General features: G+C 39.8%; 1 protein-coding gene across 11 annotated transcripts in view; it reads left to right on the forward strand.

Moving 5' to 3' along the window:
* The window catches only part of PLD1 (phospholipase D1), a 231,114-nt gene that overhangs the window by 137,551 nt on the left and 76,717 nt on the right, over positions 1-16,846 (forward strand). For 6 of the 11 annotated variants that reach the window (XM_035278538.3, XM_078353839.1, XM_078353841.1 and 3 more), the window contains 5 exons: positions 2,479-2,679; positions 3,706-3,919; positions 13,758-13,886; positions 14,616-14,734; positions 16,617-16,730. In XM_035278538.3, the coding sequence (XP_035134429.1) occupies positions 2,479-2,679; positions 3,706-3,919; positions 13,758-13,886; positions 14,616-14,734; positions 16,617-16,730 (777 nt within the window). Of the gene's footprint in view, positions 1-2,478; positions 2,680-3,705; positions 3,920-4,485; positions 4,600-13,757; positions 13,887-14,615; positions 14,735-16,616; positions 16,731-16,846 lie in introns of all 11 variants that reach the window. The other 5 variants (XM_035278534.3, XM_078353837.1, XM_035278539.3 and 2 more) reach the window with 1 other exon arrangement.

Here is a 16,846-nt window from a genome sequence, read left to right on the forward strand (position 1 = left end):
GGATTGACCTCTCAACAAACAGAGATTGATGGACTGGATTTTAAGAAAACATGATCCAACTATATGTTATTTGTAAGATACAAAGACACCAATAGGTTGAAATGATGGAAAGGGTATTTCACACAAATGGTGACCCAAAAAGAGCAAGGGTGGCTAAACTAGTATCAGACAAAATCGACTTTACATCAAAACATGATTACGAGACAAACAAGGACATTATATATTAATAAAAGGTTAAATACAGCAGGATGTAAAAATTATAAACCTTTATGTACCTAATTAATAACAGACCATTGAAATAGATGAAGCGAAAACTGACAGAATTGAAGGGAGAAAAAGACAGCCTATAATAGTGGTTGGAGACTTCAACATCCCACCCTCAGTAATGATTAGAACAATCAGACAGAAGGTAAGTAAGAAAGGAGAGGACTTGAACACACAGTAAACCAACTGGATCCGATGGACATACAGAATGTTCTACCCGACAACAGCAGGATACACACTCTTCTCAAATGCATGTGGGGCATTTTCCAGGACCATCTGTTAAGCCACAAAATAAGTCTCAATAGATTTTAAAAGGTAAAGATACAAACCTCTGACCACAACAAGATAATGCTAGAAATCAATAACATAAAGACAACTAGACAAGTCACCAGCTTGTGGAAGTTAACACACTGTTAAACAAGCAGTGGGTCAAAGAAAACAATCACAAGGGAAAGAGAAAATACTTAAGAGACAAATGAAAATGAAACAACATACCAAAACTGATGGGACACAGAGAAAGCAGTGCAAGGGGGGAAATTTACAGCTGTAATTGTGAAAAGAAGAAAGATCTCAAAACAGCAACCTAACTTTACAATTTAAGGAACTAGAAAAAGAAGAACAAACTAAACCCAAAACTAGTAGAAGGAAGGAAAGAAAGATTGGAGCAGTGAGAAATAAAACAGGATAGAAAAATGATACAGAAAATCAATGAAATTAAGTTGGTTTTTTTGAAAAGATAAAATTGACAGACCTTTCACTTGATGGGTAAGAAAATAAAAAGACCGAAGTTACTAAAATCTGAAATAAAAGTAGAGATATTACTACCAATTCTACAGAAATGATTCTAAGAGATTACTGTGCGCAATTGGATACCAATATACTGGATAACCTAGAGGAAATATGTTCCTAGAAAGATGAAACCTACCAAGACTAAATCATGAAGAAAAATAGAAAATCTAAACAGATCTTTAACTAGTAAGGAGATTGATTAGTAATTAAAAATCTCCCCCAAATGAAAAGCCTGGAACCTGATGGCTTCACTGGTGAATTCTACCAAACATTTAATGAGGAATTACCACCAATCTTTCTCAAACTTTTTCAAAAATTGAGGAGAGAAGACTCCCTAACTCATTATCCTGATAGCACTGAATTGCACACTTAAATGGTTAATATGGTAAAATTTATGTTATGTTTATTTTACTGCAGTTTTTTAAAAAGTGTTATTAAGAAAACAGTAAGGCCAGGTATGGTGGCCCACAGTTATAGTTCCAGCCCTTTGGGAAGCTGAGGTGGGAGGGTGGCTGAGTTCAAAACCAGCATCGGCAACAGAACAAGGCACCCATATCTACAAAAAACAAAAAGATTAGCCAGACATGGTGGTACATGCCTGTAGTCCCAGCTACTCGGGAGGCTAAGGCAGAAGGATTGCTTGAGCCCAGGAGTTGCAGTGAGCTGTGATTATGCCGAAGGAAAGGAGGAAAGAAGGAAGGAAAGAAAGAAGGAAAGGAAGGAAGGAAAGGAGGGAGGGAGCGAGGGAAAGGAAAGAAAGAGAAAGAAAAAGAAACAAAAGAAAAGAAAGGGAGAAAGAGGAAGGAAGGGAAGGAAGGAAGGAAAAGAAAAGAAGGAAGGAAAGAAAGAGAAAGAAAGAAGAAAGTAGTTGCCAAAGTAGCTTTTGTCATATTTTTACCTAAAGGCAAATGAAAATAAGATAGGTCAGACTGGGACAATTTTGAGAGCAAAAGGTTACTAACTTCGCAAGGTACCTTTTAAATAAAGAGCTGCCAAAATATCTGCGTGCCTGTTCTTCATATGCTTAGTATTTCAGTTCAATGACTGACAGAATATCAATATACTTCTTTACAAATTTTTCCAGAGATAAATAGTAAATATTTTTAGCATTAAAAAAAATATTAAATTTAACATAATCCTTATGAGGGAAGGGAACCAGCCATCAAATTGAGCTGGCCGTTTCCTGATGTATTGGCAGACCTCAAGCTAAATGGCGGCTGCCCCAAAATATAGTATGTGGGGGTGGGAGCTTGAAAAGTAAATAGGAGTCTTTTTTTCTGCTAAATGCCTTCTTTGGTGTATACATTGTACATTTTGGCATTTGAATTACAGAAAATGATTTTCAAGGAGAAAGCAGATCTGTTTCATTATGCCAGGAAGGAGGTTTTAAAAGCGTATTCTAAGTGGGGATTTTTCGCTCTCAAGGTGATGAGACACCCAGATCATGTGTCGTCTACCGTCTATTTGTGGGCTCACCATGAGAAGCTTGTCATCATTGACCAATCGTTGGCCTTTGTGGGTGGGATCGACCTGGCCTATGGAAGGTGGGATGACGATGAGCACAGACTCACAGACGTGGGCAGTGTGAAGCGGGTCACTTCAGGACCGTCTCTGGGTTCCCTCCCAGTAAGTATATTTCACCTTGATGGAAATGTATAATACAAACATAATTTGTGTAAGTTTGTATTAATAGCATGGCTGATTGATTCATTGAATAAGAGATGGTGTCTCTTGAAGGGGAAAAGAACATTTGAGTCCATCATGAGGAAGACCTGGTTTCAAATACCAGCCTCCCTACCCAGCTAGCTGTAACTTAGCATAGCTGAATCTATTTCTTATCTTGTAAGAAAAGAAAACAGATTCAGTGGAATTTTTTTGTCCCATATTCAGCTTTGTTTTCCATTTAAATTAAGATTTTTTTTTTTATTCAAAAATAAAGTTCTTAAACAAAAGTATGTGTCAGTCAAGATTTAGGTAGTAACAAGACTTAGGTATCTGCCACAATTTCTGGAAACTTCCTACTTAAAGATATACAAAACAGGATAGATCAGTCTGGGTTCATTTCAAGGGAATTTGAGCCAGAAGCGAATAACTTCTCAAAGGGCCTTTTAAATAGAGCTGCCAAAATATCTGTATGCGTATATCAATCTACTTGCTATTTCAACTAAATGGGTGCCAGAATATGAAAACACTTATATAAAATGTTGGTGGGCTTCATCTTATTTACTGCTGGATATGTTGATGACTCATTTGTGCAAGAATAGCAATTTAGTGCATAGGTGACAGTGAAAATGACAGACAGGAGAACCTTCTTACTTAATGCTTATCAGAGGAACAAGTCCAGGAGCACAACAGTGAATGTAACCCATGTAATTGTATTTGAGATGAAAAGTTTAGTTGGAGTGAAATTTCAAGAATTTGGGCTACTGAAAGAAGAACCATAGCAGAGCCCCTCATATTCCTTTGGTAGTGTTTAAACAGCTCACAAGAATCCACTAGTGCCCCGTGGCTGACCTCAGACAGTATTGCGTGCCTGTTATAGAACCTCCATGATTTGTAAACTTTATACCTCAGCTCTACTTGAATCAAAGAACCATATTGCAGCACGTCTTATGCAGTGTCTTTTTTTTTTAAAAAAAATAATTTTCTCAGGCTGCAACAACAGAGTCTGTGGCATCCTTAAGCCTCAAAGATAAAAATGAACCTGATCAAAATTTACCCACCTGGAAGAATGCTGATGATACGGATACAAAACTGAAAGGAATAGGAAAGCCAAAGAAGTTCTCCAAATTTAGCCTCTACAGGCAGCTCCACAGGCACCACCTGCACAACGCAGATAGCATCAGCAGCATCGACAGCGCCTCCAGTAAGTCATGGCCTTTGCTAGAATTTATCTTAACTACACCCTGTTCTTCCGTTGCCAGACGCCACCTACCTGTTTTTAAGATGTCTTTCTGTAATGGAGTAGAATGAGCAATGTTGAGAGGTACCATATCATCCTGTTCAACATCCCATTTTGTGGCTTTGTTTGCCTCATTTTAGAACAGATTTATTGTTTTATCCACACGAGAGTCGTAACGAGCATGATTCCTGCTTCTAATGGTAGCAGAATGACAAAAGGTTTCTAAAATATGTCAAGCCATAAAGGAAAAAGAAAGGTATTAGATGTACCTTATAAACTTTTCTTAGAAGAAATTATATTTATCTTCCTATCTAGAAATAAGCTTATGTCTTCAAACAACAGACTTTCTACATCTTGTAAATTTACTATTCCTTTGAAATTTGTCTTAAAGCCCTACAGTTTCCTGTTGTACAGAATCTTATGACCAATGTTATAGCTCTGCCTGGTTTTAAAAACGATCAGCCCTGCTTTCCACTTGAGATAATTTGATATATGTATTTCTTTATAAAAAAAATTCTCAATTTCTTTAGGTTATTTTAACCACTATAGAAGTCATCAGAATTTAATCCGTGGTTTAAAACCCCACTTCAAACTCTTTCGCCCGTCCAGTGAGTCTGAGCAAGGACTCACTAGACCTAATGCTGGTAAGTGATTTGAGAAGTGGCAGAACTCCCTTAGGCTTCAGCTTCGGTGCTGTTGTCTGCTGCATGGGCATAGTTGAATGTGTTTCCAGATTGGCTTTCTGTTTGCAGTTCTTATGCTATGTATATTATTGAGAGCCTGCTCTGTGCAAAGCGTTCTATAGTATCCAAGATCCCTACACCGTAGGAACTTAGAGCAGCAAAGACAAAAACAGACCTAATAACAGCAAATGCATGGCACATGCAATGTAATAGTGTTGTAGAAGTTTTGTAGAAGTTCTATGGAAGGTGAGAGGAATTCCTCTCTGATGATCCAGAAAGACTTTTTAAGGAGGGGACATTTGGGTTCGCCCTGGTAGTAATTTAATTGGGGTAGGTAACAGGAAGAAATGCAGGTGAGGGAGGTGAGTTGAGCAAAGGTGCTGGAATGGGAAAGCACCAACCAACTGTTTTCAAATCGTGGAAAATGCATTATTTGGCTAAGATACAGTTTTTAATGTAAGATGAGGAAGATATATGACAGTCACATTTGGGAGTTGGAATTTTATTTGGTTAAATTATTATTATTATTATTATTATTTTTTGAGATAGAGTCTTACTCTGTCACCTAGGCTGCAGTGCAGTGGGACCATCTTGGCTCACTGCAACCTCCGTCTCCTGGGTTTTAGCTGTTCTCCTGCCTCAGACTCATGAGTAGCTGGGACTACAAACACACACGACCATGCCTGGCTAATTTTTGTACTTTCAGTAGAGATGAGGTTTTGCCATGGTGGCCAGGCTTGTGTTAAACCTCTGACCTCAAGTGATCCACCTGCCTCAGCCTCCCACAGTGCTGGGATTGTAGGCATGAGCCACCACATCTGGCCAGTTAAAAATCTTGAAGGCCTTTGGGTGGATGTGTCATGCTGTGTGAATTTTCAGAAATTACAATCTGATAGCCTTTGGTAAGAAGATACTCGAAGAATTAATGAATGACTAAAGAGTTTAAATTATGGTGGTGGGAAAAAAGAGGACTTGGCAACTGGTCAGTTATGGGGATAAGTAATCATCATAAAAAATGACACTAGTAAAATCATTAGCTAACATTTATTTTGTGCAGACTCTATCCATCACTGCCCTGAGTACTTACAGTGCTTGGTAGTAATACTGTCATCTTTTTACAGATGAAGAAACTCAGGGTTAGAGATGATACATGACCTGCCCATTGGAGTTCCAATTTATCAGCCTCCCAGTACCCGTGATTAAGACTTGAGATTTAGCAGAAATGGAGATTACTATGTTATGCCCTCTTGGCTAGAACCCAAGGCCAAGGCTCTCATGTACCGTTTAGCAGATGAGAGATACAGTCTGGCTCACATGCCTGAATACGAGTCACCTGTGGCTTGGATGCACTAATGAACCTGTAAAATTACGCTGGACTTTGAGTAATGATTCCCAGCATTCTTTCTTCTAGGGCAGGGGTGTCCAATCTTTTGGCTTCTTTGGACAACATTGGAAGAAGAAGAATTGTCTTGGGCTACACATAAAATATACTAACACTAATGATAGCTGATGACCTACAAAAATTGCAAAAACAACCCCCCAAAAAACCCATAATGTTTTAAGAAAGTTTTGGGTCACATTCAAAGCCATCCTCGCTGCATGTGGCCCGCAGGCTGTGTGTTGGACAAGCTTGGTCTAGCTACCCTGCATTTAAAAAAAATGCAATAATCAACTACACACAATGAACTAAAATGTCTATGTAACTATTAAATAAATTTATGTTTTATAAATCATAATGGCATCAACATATATTTAATAATGGAGAAGAGGCCAGGTGTGGTGACTCACACCTGTAATCCCAGCACTTTGGGAGGCCGAGGCAGAAGGATTGCTTGAACTCAGGAATTCAAGACCACCTTGGGCAGTGTATTGAAACCCCATCTCTACAAAAAATTAGCTGTGTGTGGTGGCGCGCCTCTGTAGTCCCAGCTTTTTCAGAGGCTGAGGTGGGAGAATTGCTAAAGCCTGGGAGACAGAGGTTGCAGTGAGCTGAGATCATGCCACTGCACTTCAGCCTGGGTGACAGAGGGAGACCCTCTCTCTCATAAACAAAAACAATTTTTAAAATTAAAAATAAAAAGTGGAGAAGAACAAATATGGGGAGACATATATTTCTTTAGCATACAGCTAGTACTGGATGTGCATGTGGATTCAGGGATACCTCCCAGTAATTCCTGTGCTTGACAAAGCTTCAGAGTCCTAGGAAGTAGGAGACCCCTGGGAAGTCCAGGGAGCCAGGTCAAAAGTGCATGCAGTGGCAGATATTAGAGGTAAAGAGTTGGAAACAGCTCCAGGTAGTGCCTTTATCATTTCAGTGTGTAACTTTGCTGCTTTATTACTGAAGTTAAAGTAGAGGAATGAGGTTGCTATCTCAGGAAGTTGATGGATCGGAATTATGACTGATAGTGTTGTTGACAGTAGGATTGAGAGCAAGTGGAACAGATGTGAGTGAGGTGCTTAGTCCAGTAACTCACGCCTACCCCAGGTTGAGAGGGGTGATGTCCACAGCAGTGATCTGAGACACTGATCATACATGTGTATGGTTTTCTGTTGCTGATGAAAATCACCCTTGACATCTGTTTACAACCCCTCACTGATAAACTGAATGTATGTCTAGTGCAGCACTTTGAGAGAGAGAGAGGAGAGAGAGAGAGAGAGAGAGAGAGAGAGAGAGAGAGAGAGAACAAGGTAAACGTCAAAGAGTAGGGAAATGGTGGAGAACATAACGCATGGTAACAAGTGGTTCATCTCTTTGATGGAATTGGGCAATGATTAAAACTGTAATTAGGAATACAAAAATAAACATAAGAGATTTATTTATTTAGTTAAGTAAGTGTTTACTGAGTTTTGTTATATGCCAGTCACTATTATGGGTGCTCAAGATGTGGTAAATAAAATGGATGAAGCGCAGTTAATTAGTTGGGGGGTAAGGATGGGAACTGTGTTTACAAATAGAGTCAAACATGGTATATCAGGTGTTGATAATTATGGAGAAAAGTTGAGCCTGATACTGGAGGAAGGGCACGGGAGAAGAGTTACTGTTTTGTAAAGGCTGGTTGGAGAATACTCTCATGGGGTGAGTTTTCAGCTGACATCAAAAGGAATAGAAGAATGAGGATAAGAAAGTATCCGAGAGAGGGTATTTCGGAGAGAAGGAATAGCAAGTGTGAAAGGCCATGAGGCGGAGGGGGTGGGTATGTTCCAGGAATACAGCTGTAGTGAAGTGGGCTAGGAGAGGATGATGGGAACAAAATCGGAGAGGTGGGCCGGGCTGGGTTACATGAGGTCTTGCAGACCACTGTAAGATTTTGGCCCTAAGTGAGATAGGAAGTCATTGGATGGATGGTCTTGGGCAAAGGTCAGGTGAGGACTGACTTACATTGTCCAAGGATCATTCTTCAGAGCAGATCAGGGTGACAAACATTGATCCTGCAGGTTATGAATATATTTTGAGGACCGAGCTGACAGCATTTTCCAATGAACTCCATATGGGGTGTGAGAGATGGAGAGGACTCCAAATCTTTGGCCCCACTGGAAGGATGGAATTTCCATGAACTGAAATGAGACAGCTGTGGGAAGAACAAGGAAAGTTTGCGGACGATTGCCACTGTGTCAAAATGTGTTCTTGAAGGCAACTGACAAAGGACGTTTAATGATGCTATTTGTTAGGAAGATGGAGCTTGAGGTGATTTATTTTTTCCCACATTGTTGGTACTGTTTTCATTTTACTTTTATAGTCAAATATAGATACAAATTTATTTTTTAATATGAAAACAATTCATTTACCTAAAAAGAAAAGCTAAAGGATAGTGGAGTCCTTCTTGAGCAGTGCCTTCCAAACTCGCTTCCTTGGGTCCTGGAGTTTCTAAAAGGCTTTGAGGAGAATATTGAAGTCAGTGAACCCCAGGACCCTCCCACTGCTATTGATACCTCTCCAACCAGAACAATCCAACTTGTATCTGTTTTAAACATTGGATATTTTTGTGGACTTGTTTAAAAAAAAAAAGAGCAAGGCTCTAGATTTAAATCATGTAATACCTTAAGAACTCAGGTTGCCTTATAAAACTTGAAACCCAAATTAAGCACGGAGTGACTCTTCATTAGAGATTTAAAACTGAATATTAACTTGAGTTAATGATTTCCTTTTCCTGAGAATGTGGAGAGAGTTAATATCTCTGCAGTATCAGTTTCACTTGACTGCATATGACTATGTTGAATTGATCTCCTGTTAGACCTCCCTGGTGTCATACAGAGGTCAGTGTGGAGCGACTGTCACTATGGGTTTTTAAATAGAAAAACTGCACTAAAAACGTGGTTAGGAATCATAGATGTAATATATGTTTTTCAAAATCAGCCTTTGTCAAAATTTTTTCATTCAGAATTATGTTGTAAGGGGGAGAATTTTGCTTGATCCTATTTTTAAAGTGTTTATTTTTTTTTATATTTTTGAGACGGAGTTTCGCTTTTATTACCCAGGCTGAAGTGCAGTGGTGCGATCTTGGCTCACTGCAAGCTCTGCCTGCTGGGTTCAGGCAATTCTCCTGCCTCAGCTTCCTGAGTAGCTGGGACTACAGGCACGTGCCACCATGCCCAGCTAATTTTTGTATTTTTAGTAGAGACCGGGTTTCACCATGTTGACCAGGATGGTCTCGATCTCTTCACCTCATGATCCACCCGCCTCGGCCTCCCAAAGTGCTGGGATTATAGGCGTGAGCCACCACTCCCAGCCATTTATTTATTATACTTTAAGTTCTGGGATACATGTGTAGAAGGTTACATAGGTATAGATGTGCCACAGTTGTTTACTGCACCCATCAACCCATCATCTACATTAGGTATCTCTCCTAATGCTGTTCAGCAACTTTGTGCTGATCTTTTCCTTTTAAGCAATATTAAATAGATAAGTGAGGGAAAAATTATTTTTGCAATTTAGTTGAGACAGGCTTTTCAAATTTGAATGTCTAGTCATAAGGGATAATATTAAGCTCTTTTTAAACTTGTTAGAAATGCAATGGATAGGATGTATGAGATTCATTTTGTGTAGTTAAATGGCTTGTTATCTAATAGGTGAGTATGAGTTTTAAATATTTTACAAACCTAGTATTTTAGTAATTCATTCAGTAACTCATTCATTTAGTAATACATACTCCTACTGCAAGAGTCATCATTGATCCACAGATGAAATACAGATCTATAAACCCTTAACCACAACTCTATAATCCAAAAAATTTCGAAAACCAAAATATAAAAAAAATGTAACTTGTTGAGTACCTGTATTGGACCTGGCCTTCAACATGGGTAGAAATTCAGTAGGTAGAGACTAAAAAGGTAGAAAAAGAGGCAATTTAGGTAAATACTACATCTTTTTTTTTTTTTTCGAGATGGAGTTTTGCTCTTGTTACCCAGGCTGGAGTGCAATGGCACGATCTCGGCTCACCGCAACCTCTGCCTCCTGGGTTCAAGCAATTCTCCTGCCTCAGCCTCCCGAGTAGCTGGGACTACAGGCACACACCACTATGTCCAGCTAATTTTTGTATTTTTAGTAGAGACGGGGTTTTACCATGTTGACCAGGACGGTCTTGATCTCTTGACCTCGTGATCCACCTGCCTCGGCCTCCCAAAGTGCTGGGATTACAGGCGTGACACAGATGTAGGAAATGCAAAAGTATTTATTTTGGCATCTCAGACCTGAGCATAAAATGTGGTGAATACATATAGGTCTACGATCTCTCATACAAAATTCTTGGAATCAGATTTCAGAAATCAGAAAGTTGTGGATTTTAGAAAGGTAATACAATACTTATACCCTCTATTACATTATACTCCCAGCAGGATCCAGGAAATACCTGGAATGTAGGCAAGCCATTTATGTTTGTGCAACACCAAGTGGGATCAATAAAGATAATAAATAACCTCTTGTCAGTTCAGATCAGGTTTTGCTGCCCTATGAACTAAGAAATGAGCTGTGAAAATAAGCTATGAAAAACGTTTGAAATGTCAGAACTTTCGGAGTTTTGGAATTGTGGTTAAGGGCTAATTTGTGCAGATTGAGCTGGTGGGATATATCTGTAGCAGTTTATGGAGAACCTTGAAAATCAGCCTGAGACATTCCACTTCTACTGGGAAGTGTTGGAAAATCCCTGGGGGCAGAGAGCAATTAAGGGTGAGGTTTTATAACATTTGTAGTAGAGACACAGGGAGTCTGACAAGGTTGTGCCGGTGAGTTCAAGAATGAAGTAAATGGGAAAACCTTTTTCTAAAAGTAGAATCAGCAGATTTTCATCATGATCTGGGAAGCTGTGGGGAGGTGGGTGAAGTCAGTGAAGAATAAAGGAGTCAAAGGTGATTTCAAGGTTTGAGCTTGAGTAACTACACACAGAGAGCAGAAATCTCAAGGAAAGACTTGATTTTGTAGAATGGTAATGATTTTAGTGTTAGACATAGTTTTAAGGTTCTGGTGGGAACTGGGTAAGCAATGTCAAGTGAGGCACTAGAAGTGACCGTAGAGCTGGAGTCCAAAGCAGAAGTTTGGCTTGCAGGTGCACATTTAGGAACTGCATAGACAAGGACAGGAGAAAGGGAAACCCTGTTAGTGAAGAGGAGCTAGGAAAGAAGAACAAGAAGGGCGGAAAATGGTAGAACAATGGAGACGTGGAGGCCAAGAGATGAGAAAAAAAAATGAAAAAGGAGGGTGTGGCAAGACCAGAGGACACCAGGCAAGGAGCAAGAAGACCCCCTTCTTAGCAGCTGGAATCTGAGCCACTGATGGAAGAGGATGCGGAAAATTGGCATGACAGATCTGTGCCAAAAGACAAGGCAGGTGCAATTATGAAATCATCTGGGAGCCAGATAACAGCCTAACGAGACCCCCTTGGGTCAGCATTGTTGATGCCAGAAGTCCTCTCAGCCTGCTGGTCTGTGCTCATGCACTTCTGAGCTGTTTTCACAGGAACTAGTATTTAATTCTATTGCCTTAATAGTTTACTTGTGCTGGGGGAGCCCTAATTTATGTGGAATAATTTTTAGGCCATGGCTAAAAACAAAAACAAATTCAAATTGTGAGCAGGTTGAATTCAATTAGTACCAAGATATTTTTCTGAGACTAAGAATTTGTTTTATTTTCCTTATCATAATGGGTTGTTAGGTGAAAGTCAATTTGTAAACGAGCGTATGTGTGTTTATGTAAAGCCTTAGCGTAGAGTTTTGCAACTGATGAAAGCAAATTGTATATATATTCTTTATAGTTGAAATTGGAAATATTGTTGATCTCATTTTTGGTCCCTTTTGTTTATCTTCTCACCCTCATTTTTTCTTTTAACAAAGTGCTATGCTAATGATAAAGAGCCTACAGATGAACACACAGATCTACCAGTACTTTGGCCCTTCAGTCTCATAAAGCAGGAAAATAAATCGCTGGGAGAAGTCAATAGAAGTCTATTTTTAACATGATTTCATTTTGTTAGTCCATGGCATTTCAAGTCACTTTTCTTCTATAGAAAATTTCAGTAGCGGTTGGAAGGTTAATTATTCAGTTTGAGATAGAATATTAGCATCGTGTGTGGTGATTACATAAAAACATTTGTTCTGCAAGTATTTATTGATTGCCTGGATGCTTGGAGCTACTGGCAGTGAGGAGATTTGGTCCTCACTCCCTAAGAGTTTATAGACTGGTGAGGGATTATGGCGGGAGGGCATCCTGATATAATTGCATCCCAGAGTCAGAGGTATTGGGGTAGTTGCTAATGAGATGACGGCAGTGCTAATGATGGCCTCTCCCTTACAGGGAGCCGGGAGGTCTCTCTAGGGCAGGTGACAGCTAATGTGCCCCTTGAAGGATGATTAGGATATCAGGCCAAGAGGGAGAAAGGAGTGTTTCAGGTAAAAGTCACAGTCTGCCAAATGCATGGCGACATGGCAGTCTACGCCTGTTGAATTCTAGTGAAACGTGTGCTTTTTATGGGGCTGGGGGTTGGGTGGGGAAAAACAAGGACTAGAAAGATTGATTGGCACCAGTTCGGGAAGAGCCTTCTATGCACACTAAGCCCATAGAACTTGAACCTTCTGTAGGCAGTATGTGAGCCTTTTATGGTTTTAAGCAGAGAGTTTGCGTTTTACAAAGAGTTCTGGGACAGTGTAGTGGTGGCGGGACCAGTGCATGCCTCTCACTGGCCACTGCAAGCAGTACCATTTATTCACTCAACACATATTTTTGCATTCAGTGTCTGTCTGTTAAATTCAGTGTGTATTTTGTGCCAAGTGCTGCATTTGTGATTTGTAATTCTGCTAGTCTTTTTACTTCATTGTCTTTGTATTTACCTTAAATAAATGATCTCGTCACAGTTCTTTGTGAAATGCTGCAGTAGATTGCTGCTTTTGCACCTGTATCGTAAGCTTTCCGTATCTGTTATTTCCCGTATCTGTTGTTGCCATATTTTTTATAAATGCCACCTATGATTTTAAATATATACATGTTAAAGCGCAACAGATTGTAGCTGTTATCTAGGCCAGATTCTTGATTTTCCGCATGATGGATTTATGAACTAAAAAGCTGAAGCTCACGGTCACTTAACTGTTTGATTCCAGGGCTGGAACATGGGCTGTCTGTAAATTTGAAGTTCTTGCTTTAGTGCAAAAGAATTATGCATTAGGAGTGCACCATGTTGGTTGACGAAAAACAAGTGGCGTGGTATCTTTATTGCCTCTGCATCTCAGGTTTCTCCATCCCCCCGCCCCACCCCCTCCACCCCTGCAAGGCCTCCCACCACCTTTACTGCTCTCTCATAGTGCCACCTGGTGAGTTCTTTATTCACAGTTAATTGTGTGATCAGTTCTTCCAGCAGCTAGTAGGTGGTGGGAATAGGTTACTCAACTGCCTGAGAAGGTCAGATTTCATTGTTTAATGATGAATCTTGTTATAGCGCCAACTGCCCACTAAAAATAAATTTCTAAGGGCTATAAAATCTTGTTAGCCCACAGCCTCTAATAGAATGGACAGATGCTACCCTAGTTATGTCTTAAGAAATTACAAAACTTTTAAGTGTTTCATAAATGAGAGTTGAGCCTCCCTTTCTGGGACCCACCTGAACCACGTCCCTGAGGGGGTCTTGCTGCATTCACAGATACCGGGTCCATCCGCAGTTTACAGACAGGTGTGGGAGAGCTGCATGGGGAAACCAGATTCTGGCATGGAAAGGATTACTGCAATTTCGTCTTCAAAGACTGGGTTCAACTTGATAAACCTTTTGCTGGTGAGTATTACGGTGGTGGGATGCTGGTTGTATTTTGTCTTTTGCCTTTGAACATCTCAACAAGTATACATGTGCGTGACATTAGTGCCTTTTGTTTTGCTTCTGTTTATTTTTGAAAATTTTGTAAAACTTTGGAGATTTGATTTAGTCATTAGTCACGTGCTTAGGGACTTTTTTTTTTCAGTTATAATAAGAAGAGAACATGAGATAGAGCAGACCTGTCTGAAGCCTCCAGATTTTTTATAGGCATATTTTTGGGGCAATAATCTATAATTTTTAAAGAAATGGTAGGCTTCATTTGATCATCTTCTGTTCTGCATATTTCCTGTGTTTCCAGCATGAGAATGGCATATTTTCAGATTATCACTGGGTTCATATGTTTAAAAGGAGATCGGGATGGCACTGTCTGCCAATGTTTCAACAGGATAAAAAAATAGAATATCAAATACACAGCCTTAGATAATTTGTACCAACTCACATCTTGCCATGTCTAGTGATTATCTAATACTAAGTGAAATGGAAACATATTTGGGAAGGTACCTGGGAGACTATGACCCTGAATGTGAAATCTGTTTCCCTTGATTATAAAAATGTTATTCTATGCAAGCCAAGAAATATACACATAATGGGCACTAATGCACATTTCCTTTTAGTATCGTGGTTGGAGTCAGAGAGCCTCTGCCCCAGCACAGAAGTTAATGACTGATCCTTGCCTGGTGCACCGGGCAGATTTCATTGACAGGTACTCCACGCCCCGGATGCCCTGGCATGACATTGCCTCTGCAGTTCATGGGAAGGCGGCTCGTGATGTGGCACGTCACTTCATCCAGCGCTGGAACTTCACGAAAGTACTTGGCTGTTGCTGTCATGGTTTATCCACATGAAGAGAGGCAGGCCTAACTAGAAAAGACGTTCAGAGGAGGCTGTTGGCAAGAATAGATTGTTGTGGCCACAGCTGTGTCACTGCTTTGCCATTGGCTATATTGATGTCAGGGTGCCTGGGCATCTGGGCAAAAAAAGAGAGAAACATTCCTGAATGTCCACACCTCAGACAATTCGGAGTTCCTAGGGATAGGTGCTGCTGTGTGGGTCTGGGTTTTAATCTTTTAAATTCTTGGACACAGTATTGACTAGCTTGGGCTTGGTAGTCATTTGGAGAGCTGTTATGGGGGGTGGGAGCCTGGTTTGGATGGGAGGGTTTGAGCTTTAAAGTCCTATCCAGCCCTGGAGTTTTATTGGGTTTATGCTGGTACAGGATTCTGAGAGTTGGTTCTGAGCAAAGCAAGCAGTATTAAAAAGGTGGGGCCATTTTCCTTTTCTCCAGATTGTGTCCTCATTACTTTAAGAACTTCACCTAACATTCAAACTTAACATCATAAGTTAAGTACATGTCATTCAGGCTGGGCGAGGTGGCTTTCTCCTGTAATCCCAGCACTTTGGGAGGCCTAGGCAGGGGGATCACCTGAGGTCAGGAGTTTGACACCAGCCTGACCAACATGGTGAAACCCCAACTCTACTAAAATATAAAAATTATCTGGGCATGGTGGTGGGCATCTGTAATCTCAGCTACTCTGGAGGCTGAGACAGGAGAATCGCTTGAGCCTGGGAGGCGGAGGTTGCGATGAGGCAACATCGTGCCACAGCACTCCAACCTGGGCAACAAGAGCGAAACTCCTTAAAAAAAAAAAGAGTACATATCCGGGTGTTACTATGGTTTCACTTTATTTGCTTGAAATGATAATGAGGCATGTTTCCCTTGGTTATTTGGAAAAAGAATTTAGCTTTATCAACCACTTAGAGTCTCACTTTGTTTTTCATTCACGTAAAGATTATAAAAATGTAGTGACATTTTAATGGAAATATTTTTAAAAAAAAATTAGGGGAGATGTATGAATAAACAAATGGGGTATTACTTTTAACCTGCTGTTCTGGCAAAGATCAAAATCTCTGCTAATATCCGTAGTTAAGTTTGGGTAGTTTTTGTGTGTGTGCTCGTGCATGTAATAAAATTAGAAATAGGAGAAATGCTTACTAGTAGGAATTTATTAAGCAGATGATTGTTTTATACCATTTTACTATGAAGTTATTAAAAATAATGATATCCCACTATATTGCTATGGAAAGATATCTAGAACATAATCAGTAAAAAATTAGTTTATAAAACAATAGTCTCATTTTTGCAATTATAAACTTCAATAGCTACAGATTATATTTAACCTTTCTTTACAAATATAAAATAATATGTGCTCTGTAAAAGGTAAAAGCAGGATTATGGGAAGTAGAACACAAATGCAAATCATCTGTAGCTCTTCACTTAGAAATGTCCATCATTAACATTTTTCTTTTTCAAATAAACCTGAATTTCTTTTTTTTTCTTTTCTTTTTTGAGATGGAGATTTACCCTTGTCACCAGGCTGGAGTGCAATGGTGTAATCTCGACTCACTGCAACCTCTGCCTCGCTGGTTCGGGTTATTCTCCTGTCTCAGGCGCCCGCCACCATGCTCAGTGAATTTTTGTATTTTTAGTAGAGATTGGGATTTCACCACGTTGGTCAGGCTGATCTCAACCTTCTGATCTCAGGTGATCCCCACTTCTCTGTCTCCCAAAGTGCTGGAATTACAGGTGTGAGCCACTGCGCCTGGCCATGAATTTCTTTTATAATCACAAAATAGGGAAGATGAATCTTTTTCCACATTTGAATACTTTTTATCTCTTTTTCTCTATTTTAGATTATGAAATCAAAATATCGGTCCCTTTCTTATCCTTTTCTGCTTCCAAAGTCTCAAGCAACAGCCCATGAGTTGAGATATCAAGTGCCTGGATCTGTCCATGCTAATGTACAGGTAAGTTCTGGCTTTTCTTTTTGACAAAATGCTACTGATTAAAATTACTGTTATTGGACCAAGGGTCTATTATGTTGGCTTCAGATTTTTTCAATGACTGCCTTTCTAAAGCCGAA

This window comes from Callithrix jacchus, chromosome 17 (genome assembly GCF_049354715.1).
Source record: "Callithrix jacchus isolate 240 chromosome 17, calJac240_pri, whole genome shotgun sequence".
NCBI lineage: Eukaryota > Metazoa > Chordata > Mammalia > Primates > Cebidae > Callithrix > Callithrix jacchus.